The following is a 14,767-nucleotide window of genomic DNA, read 5'->3' on the forward strand; positions in this document are numbered from 1 at the left end:
AAACTGATTTCGTTCACAGTTGCAATTGGCTAGCAGAGTAATACAAAACGCCACGGACCGCGGCCCAATGTTAGCAACTGCTGTTTTTTTAAGTTGGCCATGGCGTTGGCCTTCTCTTTCAGTAATCTTTAGTACTCAAATGAAACGTCAGAAATATCTCCTGTGAGATCGTAGACCTCTGTTGCAAAGTTTTGATTATAGATCTTTTATATTTTTCATTTGATTAAAAAGTTATCTATAATGCTCTTGAGTCAACCTTATTCCTTGTTTCAACAAACTAATTATTCGTCAAAAATTTTGCGCGTAACTTATCACCTTAATGTTCTTTTTCATTAATGACAGCTTGTTTTGGGGGGCTGAAAGTAAATGCAAAGTAGATCTTGAGGTCTTGTCAGACGCTGGTGTGATCAGGCAACAATGTGCATACCGAGTTCGCGCTCGACAGCTGACAGACGTTTGTGCATTTTTTCTTGGCCGCTTCGTGTCCTTGTAATTTTAGTGAAGAAAAGTAATTTATAAACCTGTGTGCTCGCAGTGGGCATTACAGTCATCTGTCACCCGTAAAAAGACCGCACTAGTGCATTTTGACTCCCCTCTGGTTCTTTTTCGAAGTTTCCATCATCTTCTCGTAAGTTATACGTGTTCCGTTCTTACCGCCCCATTCATCGCAATCTCGCCGCACGAGCCTTCGTCCTGTTGTTCGTTTGGTTTTGCATTTGCTTTTGCATGTTCTATGGCCGCTTTGCTGCGTGACATTGTTTGCTAGCCATTTGAGTTAACTGCGAGCGCTTGCGACTACTGTGAAACCCGTACACTACCATACCTCCTTGTAGGAAATCTGAATTATGTTTGCCGTAACGCTTTTCAGCTACTTTGAGGCTTGCCTTCTGTTTCTATGCCTTCGCCTTTATTTTTGAATTGTTAATAAGCTAAATTATACTATCTATATAATTAGCCGTTATCGAGACACTCCTGCATTTTTTGCTCTAGGAAGTGCCCACCTTGCGTCGAATCCCTGTGACCTCTCCCCTTTGGTTAGCTGGGTCACTCACGGAGATCTGCCCTAAACTTATTTTGTGTGTATTATCACTGGAGTTTCCGTGCCAAGCTATACTGTGAAGGGCATGTTGACATTTTCCTTACTCGCATGCCCCGCATGACTGCCACTAGGTTTGAATTAAGTTTTTTTTTTTTTTCGTCTCATACTCGTACTTTTTGTTTCTGTTGAGATTGTGTGAGCTGTCGTTTGTCACGTTTGCGTAATGTGCCCGATCGCGACTGCAACAGGAATCATTTCTGAGCGAAAGAACTGGGTCGACGAACCTTTTTACCTTTTTTTAACGAATGCGTGCGGAAGTTGAACAATGGCTGCCTCCGGTCGCTCCTCTCTTGTAGATAGTACCAGCGAAAAAGAAAAAAAAAAAAGCTTTTTCTCTGGCATTACTTATTTTTATGAACTTAGAGCACGCTTCCCTCAATTCAACCGACCCTGCGTTCCATGAGGCTGATAGCGCCTAGCTCACGTTTGCGGCTACATTTATCAGCGCTGTTTTCCGGGCGACTTGTGCGCCTGTCTTTGAGACGGCAACAGCTTGGTCTTCTGAAAAGAATCTGCTAAGCCGCCGCGGCGCTGTGCTACCGGCGAGACGCAGCACCCGAAGAGACACTCCACCGAGGGAGCTAGGATAGGATCGCTGCCGCAGTGATGTTTGTCTGTGCAATTTGATATAGGGTGCTGGGTGTTGCTTTCGCCCTGTTAATGCTTCTGTCACTTTTATGAATAGTGTTGCTTTGAGCACGAAGTTGCACCTTCGGCTTTTTGTTTTCTTGATAATTATATTGTAAGCTGCCTATTCATGCTGCCATCTGTCTAATTTAAAATTTTTCTTTTCCCAGATACCTGCTTTGGTCAGACTGAAATTTCGCAGAGGGTCGCATTTTTGGTCTTCCTCACATAGTGATACATTCGGCATTGGACTTTGCAAGGTGTGCTTAGCACAAATGCTCGTCGGCTCTTGAAAAGCCAGCTTGTTTAGCTGCAGAGATTGGTGTCACCATCTGCTGGGCAGAGGACAGCCCAAGAAGCGGGCACTTGCATTGGTGGTTTTGGCGTTTGGCCGCTGATCTCAAGGTTGTGGTATTGAATCCCAGCTGCTGCGGCCACATTTTGGTGGAGATGAAATGCAAAAAATGCCTGTTTGCTGTGCAACATCGGTGCACATTAAAGATTCACGAGTGGTCGAAATAAATGCAGAGCCCTTCACTTCAGCGTCCCTCCTATTCCATGTGCAGATTCGGGATGTTTAACACTGCATGATGTAGTAGTAAGAAGCACGAATGCAGGGACATTGTGCTGCCAGTAGTCATGCGTTTCATCCTGAATGAAGTGAAATGTGTGTTGTGCGACTTGGGACAAAGCAGACCGATAAAACGGCCTTTTTGTGACAACCGCTTGGCCCGTGCAGCCACTGTGCCACTGCGCCTTGCACTACCAGTCTTCCATTTCAGGCAGACAGCAACACCACTCTGCATGCCTGAACATTTTTTCAGGGGTGGTCTCATATTTACAACGGCAATTTATTATTCCTACCACCTCTAGCAGCAAAGTAATGATGCTCATTGCATTATTGTACGAGGCAAATGAAAAATTTTATTACTGCGTAAAATTTGGCAATGATAAAATCTGAGCAGTCTAATAAAAAAACGAAGTTTAATAGGTGGAAGCATACTAATGCATCTCGTAGCATAAGTAAAGCGTGGTATGATATGATCTTTATAAATTAATTGAGCATTTATTTCTTTGTTGTAAGACCTGAGCATGTGAACATTCAGCATTTGAGCTTCTTGTTTTTCTCTCTTTTTTTCTTGCAATTCGAAACGTCCGTATGTACTGGAGCATATCCCATAGTAAACTATGCAGTGAGTGCTGGTGGTCACCATGTAATTGCTGTGTGCATGCTGTATTGGTGGTAGGTATGTATGCAGTTTATATATAAATGAGCCGTAAGGAAAGCAGTCAGCTTCATCCTTTGCATCGCTCTTCAAAAGACTAGTGACAGCAGCAACACCCATGAAACGATGGCAGGCCATGTCGTGTATAGGTTAGACACGCTTAGTGCAGCTCAATATCGAGGCATGTTATCAATTTAACTTTCAAGGTAACTTCAAAAAAAGTACCCCGAGTCTTATTCCTCAAGAAGAAATGGTTTAAGTGCGCCGCTTTTTCCCAGCTACTGATGTTTGCGATTGCAAGGAGGCTTCATTATGTGGTCCAGTGACCATATCTCTGTCGAAATAAGTTGCAAAAACACGAATTGTAAAATCCAGACATTTGTCCAAGAAACAGGCTGACTTTATGCTCTCTGCTTTTTGTGCCTTAAAGCTTGCAATTCTGGCATGGCTTCTAGTACTGCACGAGTTTGGAAACAGGCTTCAAGTGAACTTCCAGTGATATGTGTCTTGGGCAAGTGCACGTTGGAAGGGAACCTCATTTTGAAGCTACCATTGCAACCTTTGGTTCAACCATGCTGGCTGCAGTAAAATGCAGCTGCTGTGAATTGTTTGCGGTTACACGCAGAAATGAGGGCTCCTCCTTCTGCTTGGGGTCGGCCTTGCTACAGTAATAAAAACCTTGAGGCTGATTAGAACGCAAGCAGTAATGCGGAGAGCATTATGAAGGAAACCCATAAGAAGCCTCCAATTCACCAGAAAATGCTTCTAGAGCATGTGGTCAAACCTGTGCTAGACCTGGACTTTGAGGATGTTACTCCGTTACTCCTAAAGTCCCAAAACTGAGGTGACATTACTTCATAACTTTTCATAGCTGTTATTGGACATCTGCTATCCAATAATCGTTTTGCACAAGCTGGCCCCCAAATTTGCTGCTGTTTTGGGACCGTGTCTCTCGATTGACATTTAGTCTTTTTCTTTTGAGCGTAGAAGAGGGGACCATGTCACTGTCATCCCGTGCCCCGTCGCCGTCGACGGAGACCCGCTTGGAGGCCCTCGAGTCGTCGCTGCTCGTGCTGTCGCAGAAGATGGAGACGCTGCGGCCGCTGCTGCACCGTGTCCTGGAGAACAGCCAGGCGCTGCACCATGGTGGTGCGACTGCCTCGTCATCCTCCTCCGCCTCCCGTGGGGACGATGATCCAGCCACCTCGCAGTTCCTGCACGACTTCTTCACTGAGGACTACGATGAGGGTGGTGGAGGCGACTTCTCTGAATCGGACAGCCAGGTTGGTGACAGGATGGGGGTGAGGAGTATTCGTCATTTGATTGGCTGAGTTGCTCAGAATGTCAGTGGCACAGTCGCGTCATGCCTGGAGATATTTTTACTGTGCCAGACACAGACAGTGGCGAAAAAGCCACAGTCTGTGTGAAGCCTCCACACCCCAGTACCTGTGGTGTACTGAGGCACCTTGCACGAAAATGCATCTCCCACCTATGAGCCTTTACCCTCCAGATGCCCCCCCCCTACTCACCAGAGGACCGCACAGCAGCAGAATAAAAAGGCGGTACTGAAACAAAACTCAGACTCAATGGGAAGGCAGTCAGTGTAAAAGTGAAAGGCACCACCAATGCATATTTGTCACATGACATCATATGACTGCCTGTGCATTTTTTTCTTCCTCTCTGTTCTTGTCTCTGTGGAGGCCATCAATTTGTTTCTGATTTGTCTTGGGGGAGCTGGCACAAGTCAACAGTCTTTTTAGTGTGATAAAATTTGTTTACCATGTTAGCCTTCTCTTCCATGCAGGAGAGCCAGTGGGCAGAGGAGGACTTTTCCTCCAGCCGCCCAGTGGCGCCTTACATCGGCCGCTTCGTACGCCGGTGCTGGGAGGCTCGCGGGCGAGTTGTGCGCTGTCGCAAGGCTCGGGCTGCCTACCCCAACCCCAACCTGCCTTTCCTCAAGGTTTGTATATCTGCTGCCTTGGCCAACTTGACACACATTGAAAATTACAGCTGGTGCCGTCAAGGGAGGGATTGCTACGCACCTGTTTCTTAAAAGCCTTGCTACTGTATACCAGCGAATTCTTCTACAAGGGCAAGGTTGTGGGTTTTTGCTTCAAATCAATACATAATGCTACCACATGGAAACTAGTTCTTATGTGGGTGGTACCTGTACTGTTTTTAATTCATCAGTTTTAATCCCAGGTTTTAGTGTCATCTTGCATGTGATTCAAATGAGGTGACATAAAAGCATTGTCATACTGAGACGTGTCCTGTTTCCTTAGAAACATTAATATGGCAAACTAATAGTACTCACACTCTAGAGATGCTTGTTATAGTGAACTCCAGTCGCAGATTCGGAGTTTTTCTGGGTTAACTCCTCCTGCTCTTTTTTTTTTTTTTTTTTGGAGCAAGGCTGTTTTAAAGGGACACTGAGGAGAGCTCTATTAATATTTTTTTTTATAGCAAAATCCGATAGTTCGGCACTTCATGGCTTCGTTGCCACTTGGCCGGCAGCGAAAGATGCATTTATTTCGAAGAAATTTGGATTCGAAGTTGAAAAAGTTTTTCCCGCCGCTCTGATTCAAACTTGGGATTCTCCTATGATGACACAGGACTAAGTGACGTGAAACATGACGTGAACATGACGTAACGCACCCTCCGCGATTTCTGGCAGCCAGCAGTGCGGCCATGGAGGAAGAAAGTGCGGCCCAGCAGCAGCCGAAAAGAAAGCTTCGTTTACGTTCGCACCGGCGTTTTGCCAGCGTTTCAATGGATCCCATTCTCGAAGTCGTCAACGAAGTTCTCGCAAATAGACACCTTTAGCATACCGTGTACCTTGTTACCGTTAGCGGAATACCGGGAGCCCGCATAGCGCTGCAAGCAGGCGCTGATTGGTCCCGGCGCTGCAGGAGCGCGCATAGCTGTCGGGTACGTGGCGCGATCTGGCGACGTCAAGGAGATTTGGGCATGCATTTGCTGCGCCTCAGTGATTCGTGGCTTCTCGTGTTCTAGTGTTGCTAGAACTATTGGTTCTAGCAACACTGTTTTGTCCTATGACGTCATGAAGCTTGTACTTGCGAGTTTGGCCTGTGGCGGCGATACCTGTATTTTGGTACTTGCTCTTTTCTACGTTACAAGAGCTTTGTTGTCAGTATGAATGGCGTTTTTGTAATCAGGAGCTGGTATTCTGTCGATGCAAGTCAACTTCAATTTCTCCTCAGTGTCCCTTTAATGGCAGATTGGGATCACAGGTTGAGTGCAGACTGGGAGCAGCCACCAAGGTCACTCTATGGCGCAGTCTTAATTGCTCCGCTGAATCGGATATTCGACTGGAAGTCTGAGTGATGGATTTTGCTTCAGCAGTGCACTTCTTTCCAGCACCTTGCCATTTCTTGATCCATCGCAGACAGCTTGCATGGGAGAGCACAAGTAACGCCAGGTACTTTTTCTGTCGGTAGTGCGCGAGCACTCCTGGCATGCTCGGGCTGAAGCATGAGTGTTCCAGATGCAGATTTGGGGCGGGTGCTGTTCACCGGATTTAGGTGCTGCATTGCAGAGTGGATGGACCGCTGTTGACCTTTGATTGAAATTTGAGCCTTTGTACCGTAATGAAATTTCTACAGTAGCCTTTCATTTGATTGTAACTAGGTCTCATTGCCTTTTTTCATTTATCAGGTGAATAGTTTACAGCTGTAAACCTTGCATCACGGTGCTGTTTTGTAGCCGCAGGGCTGTCAGAGGCATTAAGCACAGAAGGCTTTGATTATCCTGTTTTCCGGGTTTTAAGACTTGAATTGCAAGAAAGTAGAGCTAAGTTCGCAGCTTAACTCAATGTCTGCTCACCATTATGTCTACAAAATTTCAGTCGCGAGGTCAAACTTTTTGACTCAGTTAGAAATTTTCTCATGGAGCCCCTGCAGTGGAGGACTGACGTTGATTGTACCATGCATGGCCATGAAAATTGTAGTGACATTAGGCTCTTCGCATGCTGCCATATCGCTTTTTCTTGCATACACTTTTTGCAGTGAGATAGACTGACAACTTTACTTGCTTCATATGTCTGACATTCTATTGTGAGGAGGCTTTATAGCGCATAAGGTCCTTGCAAGTGCACGTGTCTTGCTTCAGGTGCCCCGGCTGAACCCTGAGTTCGAGGGCTACAGCCGCTTCCGGGCCATTGGCCTGGACCGAGTGCGGGATGAAGCATTTGGCCGTACTCAGGCATCGGTGGTGGGCGCAGTCGGGGCCCTGGTGGACTTGCTTGACTGCTGTGACCGCTCTGGTCCGCACGTCGCTCGGCAGGTAAGCTTGCACCCAATAGGAGGGGAATTGTGGAAATGCACGCGTACACCACAGAGTGGTTGATTATGCCTCACTGATGTTGTCTGCTGGTGGAAAAAGATGAACTAACCTTATAAGGATGAGGAATTATAAGGAATTGTACTGCTAGCTAGGGGCCAAATCTGCCAGCTTCTTGCGCCCTTAATGATATGTGTTTGTGGGGGGGGGGGGGGGAATGTTAATATTACGTAGCTGATGAGCTATGCACTGTCTATTTCAGCACCCCTGAAACTCCTAAGGTATGAAGGGTCGAGAAGTAGTCTTTTGTCCTTACCCTTTAATAACTTCGTCCTTCACTGGTGCTGTGAGATCCATCTACACAGTTCAACAGCAGACCCTGATGCGCTGCCGCGGTGGCTCAGCGGTTATGGTGCTCGGCTGCTGACCCGAAAGACGCGGGTTTGATCTCGGCCGCGGCGGCTAGAATTTCTTTGGAGGAGAAATTCTAGAGGCCCGTGTACTGTGCGATGTCGGTGCACGTTAAAGAACCCCAGGTGGTTGAAATTTCCGGAGCCCTCCACTACGGCGTCTCTCATAGCCTTAGTCGCTTTGGGACGTTAAACCCCATAAAACCTAAGACCCTGATGCCTATCTTGATCAGAGCTGTACATTATGCAGAGTGTTAATCACCTATTGTAATCGAACCTTAAGTGCTGCATGCCATGATGTCTTCACACTGGCAGCTGACCACGGTCGGTATTTTTAAATGTGTCAACACTTGTGGCAACTCTGGTATGGCAGGCAGTGTGCACTTGCAGGGTCGGAGCCATCTGCTCCTCGTGTGTCGTAGGAGACATTCTGCTCGGTTTCCGGGCCCAGATGCAGTCGCTGGCTGCTCTCTGTCATGTCCTGGGCAATAAGTGTGGCCATGGTTGACTCGCTGGCAACCCTCGCCCACTCTAAAGTGCATCCACCTTTACTGTTGCTCTCCTGCTCAAGGGTAGCATGGGGAACGTGCAAGTGTGTGCCACTGCACCATGCCAATGTGTGCTCCTTTTTTGATGTAGCTTGACATGACAACAACAGCATGTCTTCATGTGTTCATAACGTGTACTTTTGGGGACAAAGGTCTTCAGGACACGCAAAAAGTGGTCTAGGTATGTCTGCCTACAATCGCCTCGTTTGACCACCACATATTAAGGCACCTCCATAGTGTGACCTTGAGCCACCGGCTTATAAGAGCTGTTGGTTGCTGCTGATGCTTCCTGGAGGCTTTCGTCCCTGGTAGTACCGTAAAAACCCGCGTATAATACGAGGTTTTTATCCCATAATTAGCGTCCTAAATTTCCGCCTCGTACTATTTGCGGATCTGAACAAAAATTTTCGAAGTTGCTCGAAGTTTTGGCTTCGTTTTTGCGGCGTGGCTACGGCTTGGCTTCGCTATTGGCGCGTGGCTACGGCTTGGCTTCGTTACTCTCGACAAACGACGTCACGACGTCGTTTCTTTGTTGATCCGTTGGGTGCGCTGGGGGGTCGCGGTGTGCCGTGCGCCTGTTGACAACGCACGTGCTCGCATGTAAGGCACGCTTCGTGAAGTGGATATTGTTTTAGAGAGCACGATGTCACAGTCTCGAAAACAGTACTCGGCTACTTTCAAGCGATTTTGGCTGCGGAGAACATCGGCAACGGTGCGGCCGGGAGGCAGTTTGGTGTTGTCGAAGGAAGCATTCGTGGATGGCCACAGCAGAAAGAAACCCTTTTCGCGTGCAGCGGAACGCGACAAAGCTTTCGCGGCTGTTTGATGGTTGTGTAAACAAACCGTTCAAGGACGCAGTCAGGCGGTGCTATGCAGAGTGGATGCGCTCAGGTGAGCCTGCAGTGACGCCAACCGGGCGGCTGAAGCGGGCTTAAGAAGTGCGGCATCTCGAACGCCCTCGATGGCACGGAAGATGAGTACATTTGGGATGATTTGTCGGACAAAGAAATGTCCGAAGAAAGCGCTACTGAAGAACAAAGTAATTGAAGTGAAGTGCGGGATGCGATTTGAATAAATGTCTTCTATGAGCTTGTGTTACTCGTATTATACGCGGGTGAAACTTTTTTTCCCATTTCGCGTCTCTAAAACTTAGCCCCGTATTATATTCGGGTTCGTATTATATGCGGGTTTTTACAGTACATTCTTACAATGTGGCCATAGGCTGTGATTACAGGAGAATGTGGCTGCTCTTTTAGGCTGTGGCCGAGCGCACGGGAGCCGCGCTGGCACACCTGGGTCGGGCCTTTGAGGCATTGTCGGAGGAGAGGCGCACCATGGTGCTGTCGCGGGTGGCACCTGACCAGCGGCGCCTACTTGAGGGCCTCGGTCCGGGCAATGCTGGTGGTGGTGACCAGTCGACGGAGTTCTTGTTTGGGCCGCGGCTGCGTGACCGGGCAGCCAAGCAGACGGAGTTTGTCAGCTTGTTGGACTTCCTGCGTGCTCGGGGACGTCAGCTGCAGCAGCAGCAGCAGCGGCAGATTGGGGGGAACCCGTCGGGCGAGAGGCGGCGGGCATCGCGGCGGCGACCGAGAACTCACTTTGGTGCCCCTGCCAGGCGTGAGTATGATGAGGCTGCTTGTGTGTGTCCCTGCATAATGGCTGGTATTTCGAATGTGCTGGTGCACTAGAATTTCGTTCCTTGCAAAGAAAAATAGTTTCTCATGGAGTATTTATTCGTTTTCCTCTGTTACAAAGATCGAATAGGAGTTCATTTGTTTGTTCATTATTTTTCTCATTCCGTGTCAGGAATGTTGACATGCTGTTAGCCTATTTACCTGTTTTTGGCACATGCTTTTACGGTTTTAATACCAGCATAAAGGCTGCAGCTGTACTTGTACTAAAATAATTCATTATCATCGCTGCAGGTACCGCCAGCCCTTGTCTGCAGAGCGTACCAGACGATATGTGTAGAAGTGAGCTTGAATTTGTTGCACAGCTGTAAAAAAATGACAGGTAAAAAGTTGGCAAGGAAGGTTAGCGTTCAAGCACCTGCTTGCAGTACTGAATTATTCCCTGACCCATGGGTTGGAGGGAAGCAGCGGTGTTAGGAGGCAGAAAGAGCAGCTCAATATTCTCCAGCCCTGACACGTTGTTGTGTGCACTGCAGTTGTGGAGGACAAGCAGTACCTTGTGTTTTTTCTCACAAAAGCTGTGGTGCAGTTGGTGCAGCCAGGCTTAAAATATTTTGGATATTTTGGATATTTTAGCCTTTTTGTTGGATTGGTAGTTGACGGGTAGCTGTTTTATATTCTTGAAGCACTGCAGTTTCTGCGATCTTCCAACTTTGTATCCTCAAGCACAAACTGAAGAATGCTCCTGCGGACTTGAAATTTTTAGCCTATTCATCATTAATCAGACCCAAGTTAGAATACGCTTGCATTGTCTGGGACCCATTTACTAAAACTAACATTCAAGCGCTTGAAATGATCCAGCGCAAGGCCATTCGATTCATCTTTTCAAAATACCGTTCAACCGACTCACCTACTGCCATAATGCGAGCAAACCGAATTCAAACATTGCAGGTAAGACGTAAATTCTCAGATTAAAATTTCTTTTCCTTCTCAAACATAACAAGTTGTCAATGTGCCCGGATCCCTACGTCAAGCCATTTTCCGCTCCACGACCAACAAGACATCACCACTCTGATTCACTAACTCCATTCACCGCCAGAACTAACCTATTTAAATACTCCTTCTTCCCCCGCACCGTAACTGAATGGAATGCTTTACCTTTAACAGCACTATGTGACATTGACTCCATTGAAGAAATAGAAGATTGACGCCATCTAACTTATTTGCTTTGTGTTTCGAATTTTCTTTCAGTGTTTTATTTTTGTATATTCATTTTGCACTGTATTGCCCCTCCTGCTAGGGCCCAGAAGGGCCTGCAGTATTCTGTAAATAAATAAATTAAATTAAAAAAAACCAGCAGCGGCAGCCATTCCGTGCCGGTCGTATTCGCAGCAAGCAAAACTGTCGCCCTGTCCTTACTGCGCTTGCCACCAACGCAAGGGTCTCCTTAAAAGCGATTGTCCTATCTGGCTGGGCCTTGTAGAAAAGTGCCGTCTCGTCGGCATTAAATACATTGCAGGGCTTATAAGCAGCGAGGTGCCTCGGAAGCTGTCTTCCAATCGTTCTCCAAGCTCGCATCCACAACACCTTCCTCGCGCAAGACCAAATTATGCCTCTTCTTGATGCGGTCAAACCACCCTTCTGATGCACTGAAACTTCCGATGTCCATCATTAGGGCATACTTTCCTGCTTATATGCAGATGAGAGGTCAGCTCAAAAGCAGCTGTGAATTTCCTGCGTCCGCAATCCAACGAAGCAGTGGTTCTTCTAGCTACGGGTATGCTACCGTTCGGAGTCTCTTCCGCTTGTTGGAGAACTGTTGAGCATCGTAAGCTTGAGCTTCAATTTTGATGTACGAGCTCAGCGTGCTATTCTTCGCGTTAATTCTTGTCATGATGGCCTGTCGCAGAATTCCTTCCTTGATAGCCTTCAGTATTTCGACTTTCTCTGCCAAGTCCTTTGTCACATACTTCGGCTGCTTCGCTGGGGCCGAAGAATTCAGCGTTACCGGGATTGTTGCAGAGAAGAACGCTGTCAACACAACACCTCCAGCACGTGCACACCTCGCTCCACGGCACATACACAAAGGGGAAAAAACGTTGAGGCACAGCAGCGCAGCCAGGCAACAAAAAAACAAGAAATAACCGATCCTCTGCCTTCTTGGCTGATGTTTACAGTGATGCGAATGGTGCCTTTACATTTCGGTTTAACACCAGCGCTGCTCTCGCTATCATCTCACCTCTGCAGCGCTCATGGCCTCAGTGTACACATGTAAGCTCTGCTGTCTGTTCGAATTAATCAAAGGGCGGCCAAATTCCTCCAAATTAACGGATTACGCCATAAAATAGTATATGTGGTTTGCGTGAACAGATGGGCTGTCTGAATTATCCTATTTTCTGAATTAGCGAGGGTCGAAGGGTTATATTAGTAATGTGCGTTTATTTGAAATTTTGAATAGCTTGTGAATAGTGGTTAGTGATTTGTGCGTGTACTTTTTGAAGGGTTTGAACTTTTGTTACATTTGAAAACTAAAAATAAATGCAGTTGGGCCTTGTTATAGCAAATGGATCAATATAGCTGAGATTGCAAATATCTGGTTGCAGATATCTGAGATTGCAGGTTTATATCTTGCAGATGTAAACCTGGCTGCAGCTGCCACAAGGATTCCGGTAGATAACACCAGGGAATTTGATACCTGGAAGGCAGTCCTTGACATTGACTATGGTGTTTCTTAGCTTGCAGGTTGGCACATGCCCATTGTACAAGTCATACTTCGTAAACACTCGGGACAAGGCTTTCCGTATCACCTGAACGTATGGAGTGCCTGCGCTGGCAGAAAAATTCTTCAACTCGGCTGTCTTTAGTTGCAGTACTTTCTTTTCAGTTCCTGCAACAAAATGGTCAGGGTAGCCATATCCGCAGAGTTCCCACCACGCCATCTTCAGCTCCAATTGCAGGCGGTCTTTTTCTGTGCAGGTCCGCATGGCACGCATCAACAGTGACGAAGTGACCGACTTATTGTGAGCCACAGGATGACTGGGTTAAAGCTAAGGTAGCGGCCCGTGTATGTAGGCTTGCGGTATATGGTGAAATACAGATAGCTCCCTTTTCGATGCACGAAGTTGTTAAAGAAGTGCAGGAAGTTCTCTCTTTGATTTCGGCAGTAAACTGCAAACTGGGGTTCAGTGCGTTTAATTCATTTAGAAGCCTTGTAGAATGCGGTTCTCCTTGAATCACCATTTATCCAATCAGTGAACGGGGCCATGAACCGCAAAGCAGGGGGCATGCCGCTAATTACACCCTGTCATTACATCACAAACTTTGCCCTTAAAATGCCACCTACTCATCTTGTCCACCTCATTGTGATTAAGGAACCCATACAGGTTCTGAAACATATTACATCATTGTTTGACATGGTTCAAAACTTCAAATTACGGTCCCTGCTGTAGTGGCAGGCGTAGGTCGGGCAACAAGAGGGCACAGGCTCGTACACCTGCCTGAACACAGTGTCTTACGCTGCATTCATTTTATTCAGCTGCACCTTTAACATGGCTGGCAGTTCTCGTAATGTGCCAGTCAACATGCTTGTTTTTTGCAGGAAAGCACAGGCACTTGTCAGAACTTTTGAGTTCAGCTGGAATCATGGAAAGGGACAAATCAACTGACTTCTAGCTGTCTATCTGTCATGGTGGCTCAGTATTGGCTATGGCATTTCGTTAATTAGCATGTGGTCACAGGATAAATTTGGTAGCAGTGGCCACATTGTGATGGATATGAAATACAGAAATGTTCATGTACCAAGATTGCAGTGTTCATTTACTCCCATGTGGCTAAAATTCACCTGGAACCCTTCTTCACGTTGCCCCTTATGGGCATTTCATTGATTTTGGCATGTAAAAACTGGTTTATATGGGGTATTTATGGAAGCAAACCGTGTGTAGTATTTCATGAATATCAAGTTGCCATTGCATACTGTAGCTACTGCACAAGATAGCTGTGCACTCATTGGCTTCTCTGGTGAAATGGTACATTTGTGAACCTGCTGTGTATTTTTTTTTTGTTGCCATTTTTCCTTTGTGCAGGACGAAGGACATAGCAGTCATCGGTTCCGTAGCCCCCTGCCATCCCTGTGCCTGTCAGCTCGATTTTCTCTGCAGTATATAATAAATAAACCTCATGAAAGTTTTGTGCAAAGAATTGTCCTGCCTCATTGTCTTTCTTACCTTTTTTGCTTTGTGATGCTTTGTGATGAGAGGGTGTGGTGAAGCCAAGTTCTGGTGTTTTGAAATCGACAAAACAGGACCGGTTTGCTTTGACAGCTTCACGTTTACAGGAGGGATGAAACATACATTTTATTCGCATATTTTGCCTTCCAGGCAGTAAAATGAAGTGCACGTTGTGACTGACATCATAGTCATTATACTTACATTATACATTATACTTGACCCAAACAAATAACGCCTTGCTGGGCTAGTTGTTTCATGTTATTCAGTAGTAAATTAACAGCACAAAGGAAGACTAGGCACAAGAGAACTGACTGGAGTGCTTGTCCAATCTGTTGCCTCTCTCTCTGTCTTGTTTTCTGTGCTGTTAATTTACCACTGAAAAAAAGAAAACATTTGTATAACGTATTCGTGCTACCAGGGACAGGCCCGCCCTTTTTTAGCTCTTTTAATTGTCCATAGTGTGGTAGTAATGCAGAAGCCCATCGGACAGCTGATCATCAGCCAGACTATGGCCTCTGCAGGGCAAAGGCCTCTCCCATGTCTCTTCAATTAGCCCTGTCTTTTGCCAGCTGCGACCACCGTATCCCTTCAAACTTGTAAATCTCGTCCGCCCACCCAACTTTCTTCTGCCCCCTGCTACGCTTGCCTTCTCTTGGAATACACTCCGTTACCCTTAAGGACTAGCGGTTATCTTGAATTCG

The 14,767-nt window shown here is 46.7% G+C and overlaps 1 protein-coding gene across 3 annotated transcripts; it reads left to right on the plus strand.

Annotated features, from left to right (window-relative positions):
- Positions 1-416: 416 nt before the first annotated feature.
- On the plus strand, positions 417-14,037 carry LOC149342968 (uncharacterized). 3 transcript variants are annotated; one of them, XM_089545528.1, is made up of 6 exons: positions 417-628; positions 3,940-4,235; positions 4,757-4,912; positions 7,081-7,254; positions 9,466-9,826; positions 13,923-14,037. In XM_089545528.1, exons 2-6 carry the CDS (start codon positions 3,951-3,953, stop codon positions 13,934-13,936), a joined length of 990 nt encoding a protein of 329 aa, XP_089401654.1. In that variant the 5' UTR covers positions 417-628; positions 3,940-3,950; the 3' UTR covers positions 13,937-14,037. The 3 variants fall into 3 exon arrangements, with proteins under 3 accessions (XP_089401654.1, XP_089401653.1, XP_089401655.1); XM_089545527.1 differs by lacking the exon at positions 13,923-14,037 and adding an exon at positions 12,817-13,892; XM_089545529.1 differs by lacking the exons at positions 7,081-7,254; positions 13,923-14,037 and adding an exon at positions 12,817-13,892.
- Positions 14,038-14,767: the final 730 nt, after the last annotated feature.

Source organism: Amblyomma mixtum, chromosome 5 (assembly GCF_055824585.1).
Source record: "Amblyomma mixtum isolate Tamu chromosome 5, ASM5582458v1, whole genome shotgun sequence".
Classification (NCBI taxonomy): Eukaryota; Metazoa; Arthropoda; class Arachnida; order Ixodida; family Ixodidae; genus Amblyomma; species Amblyomma mixtum.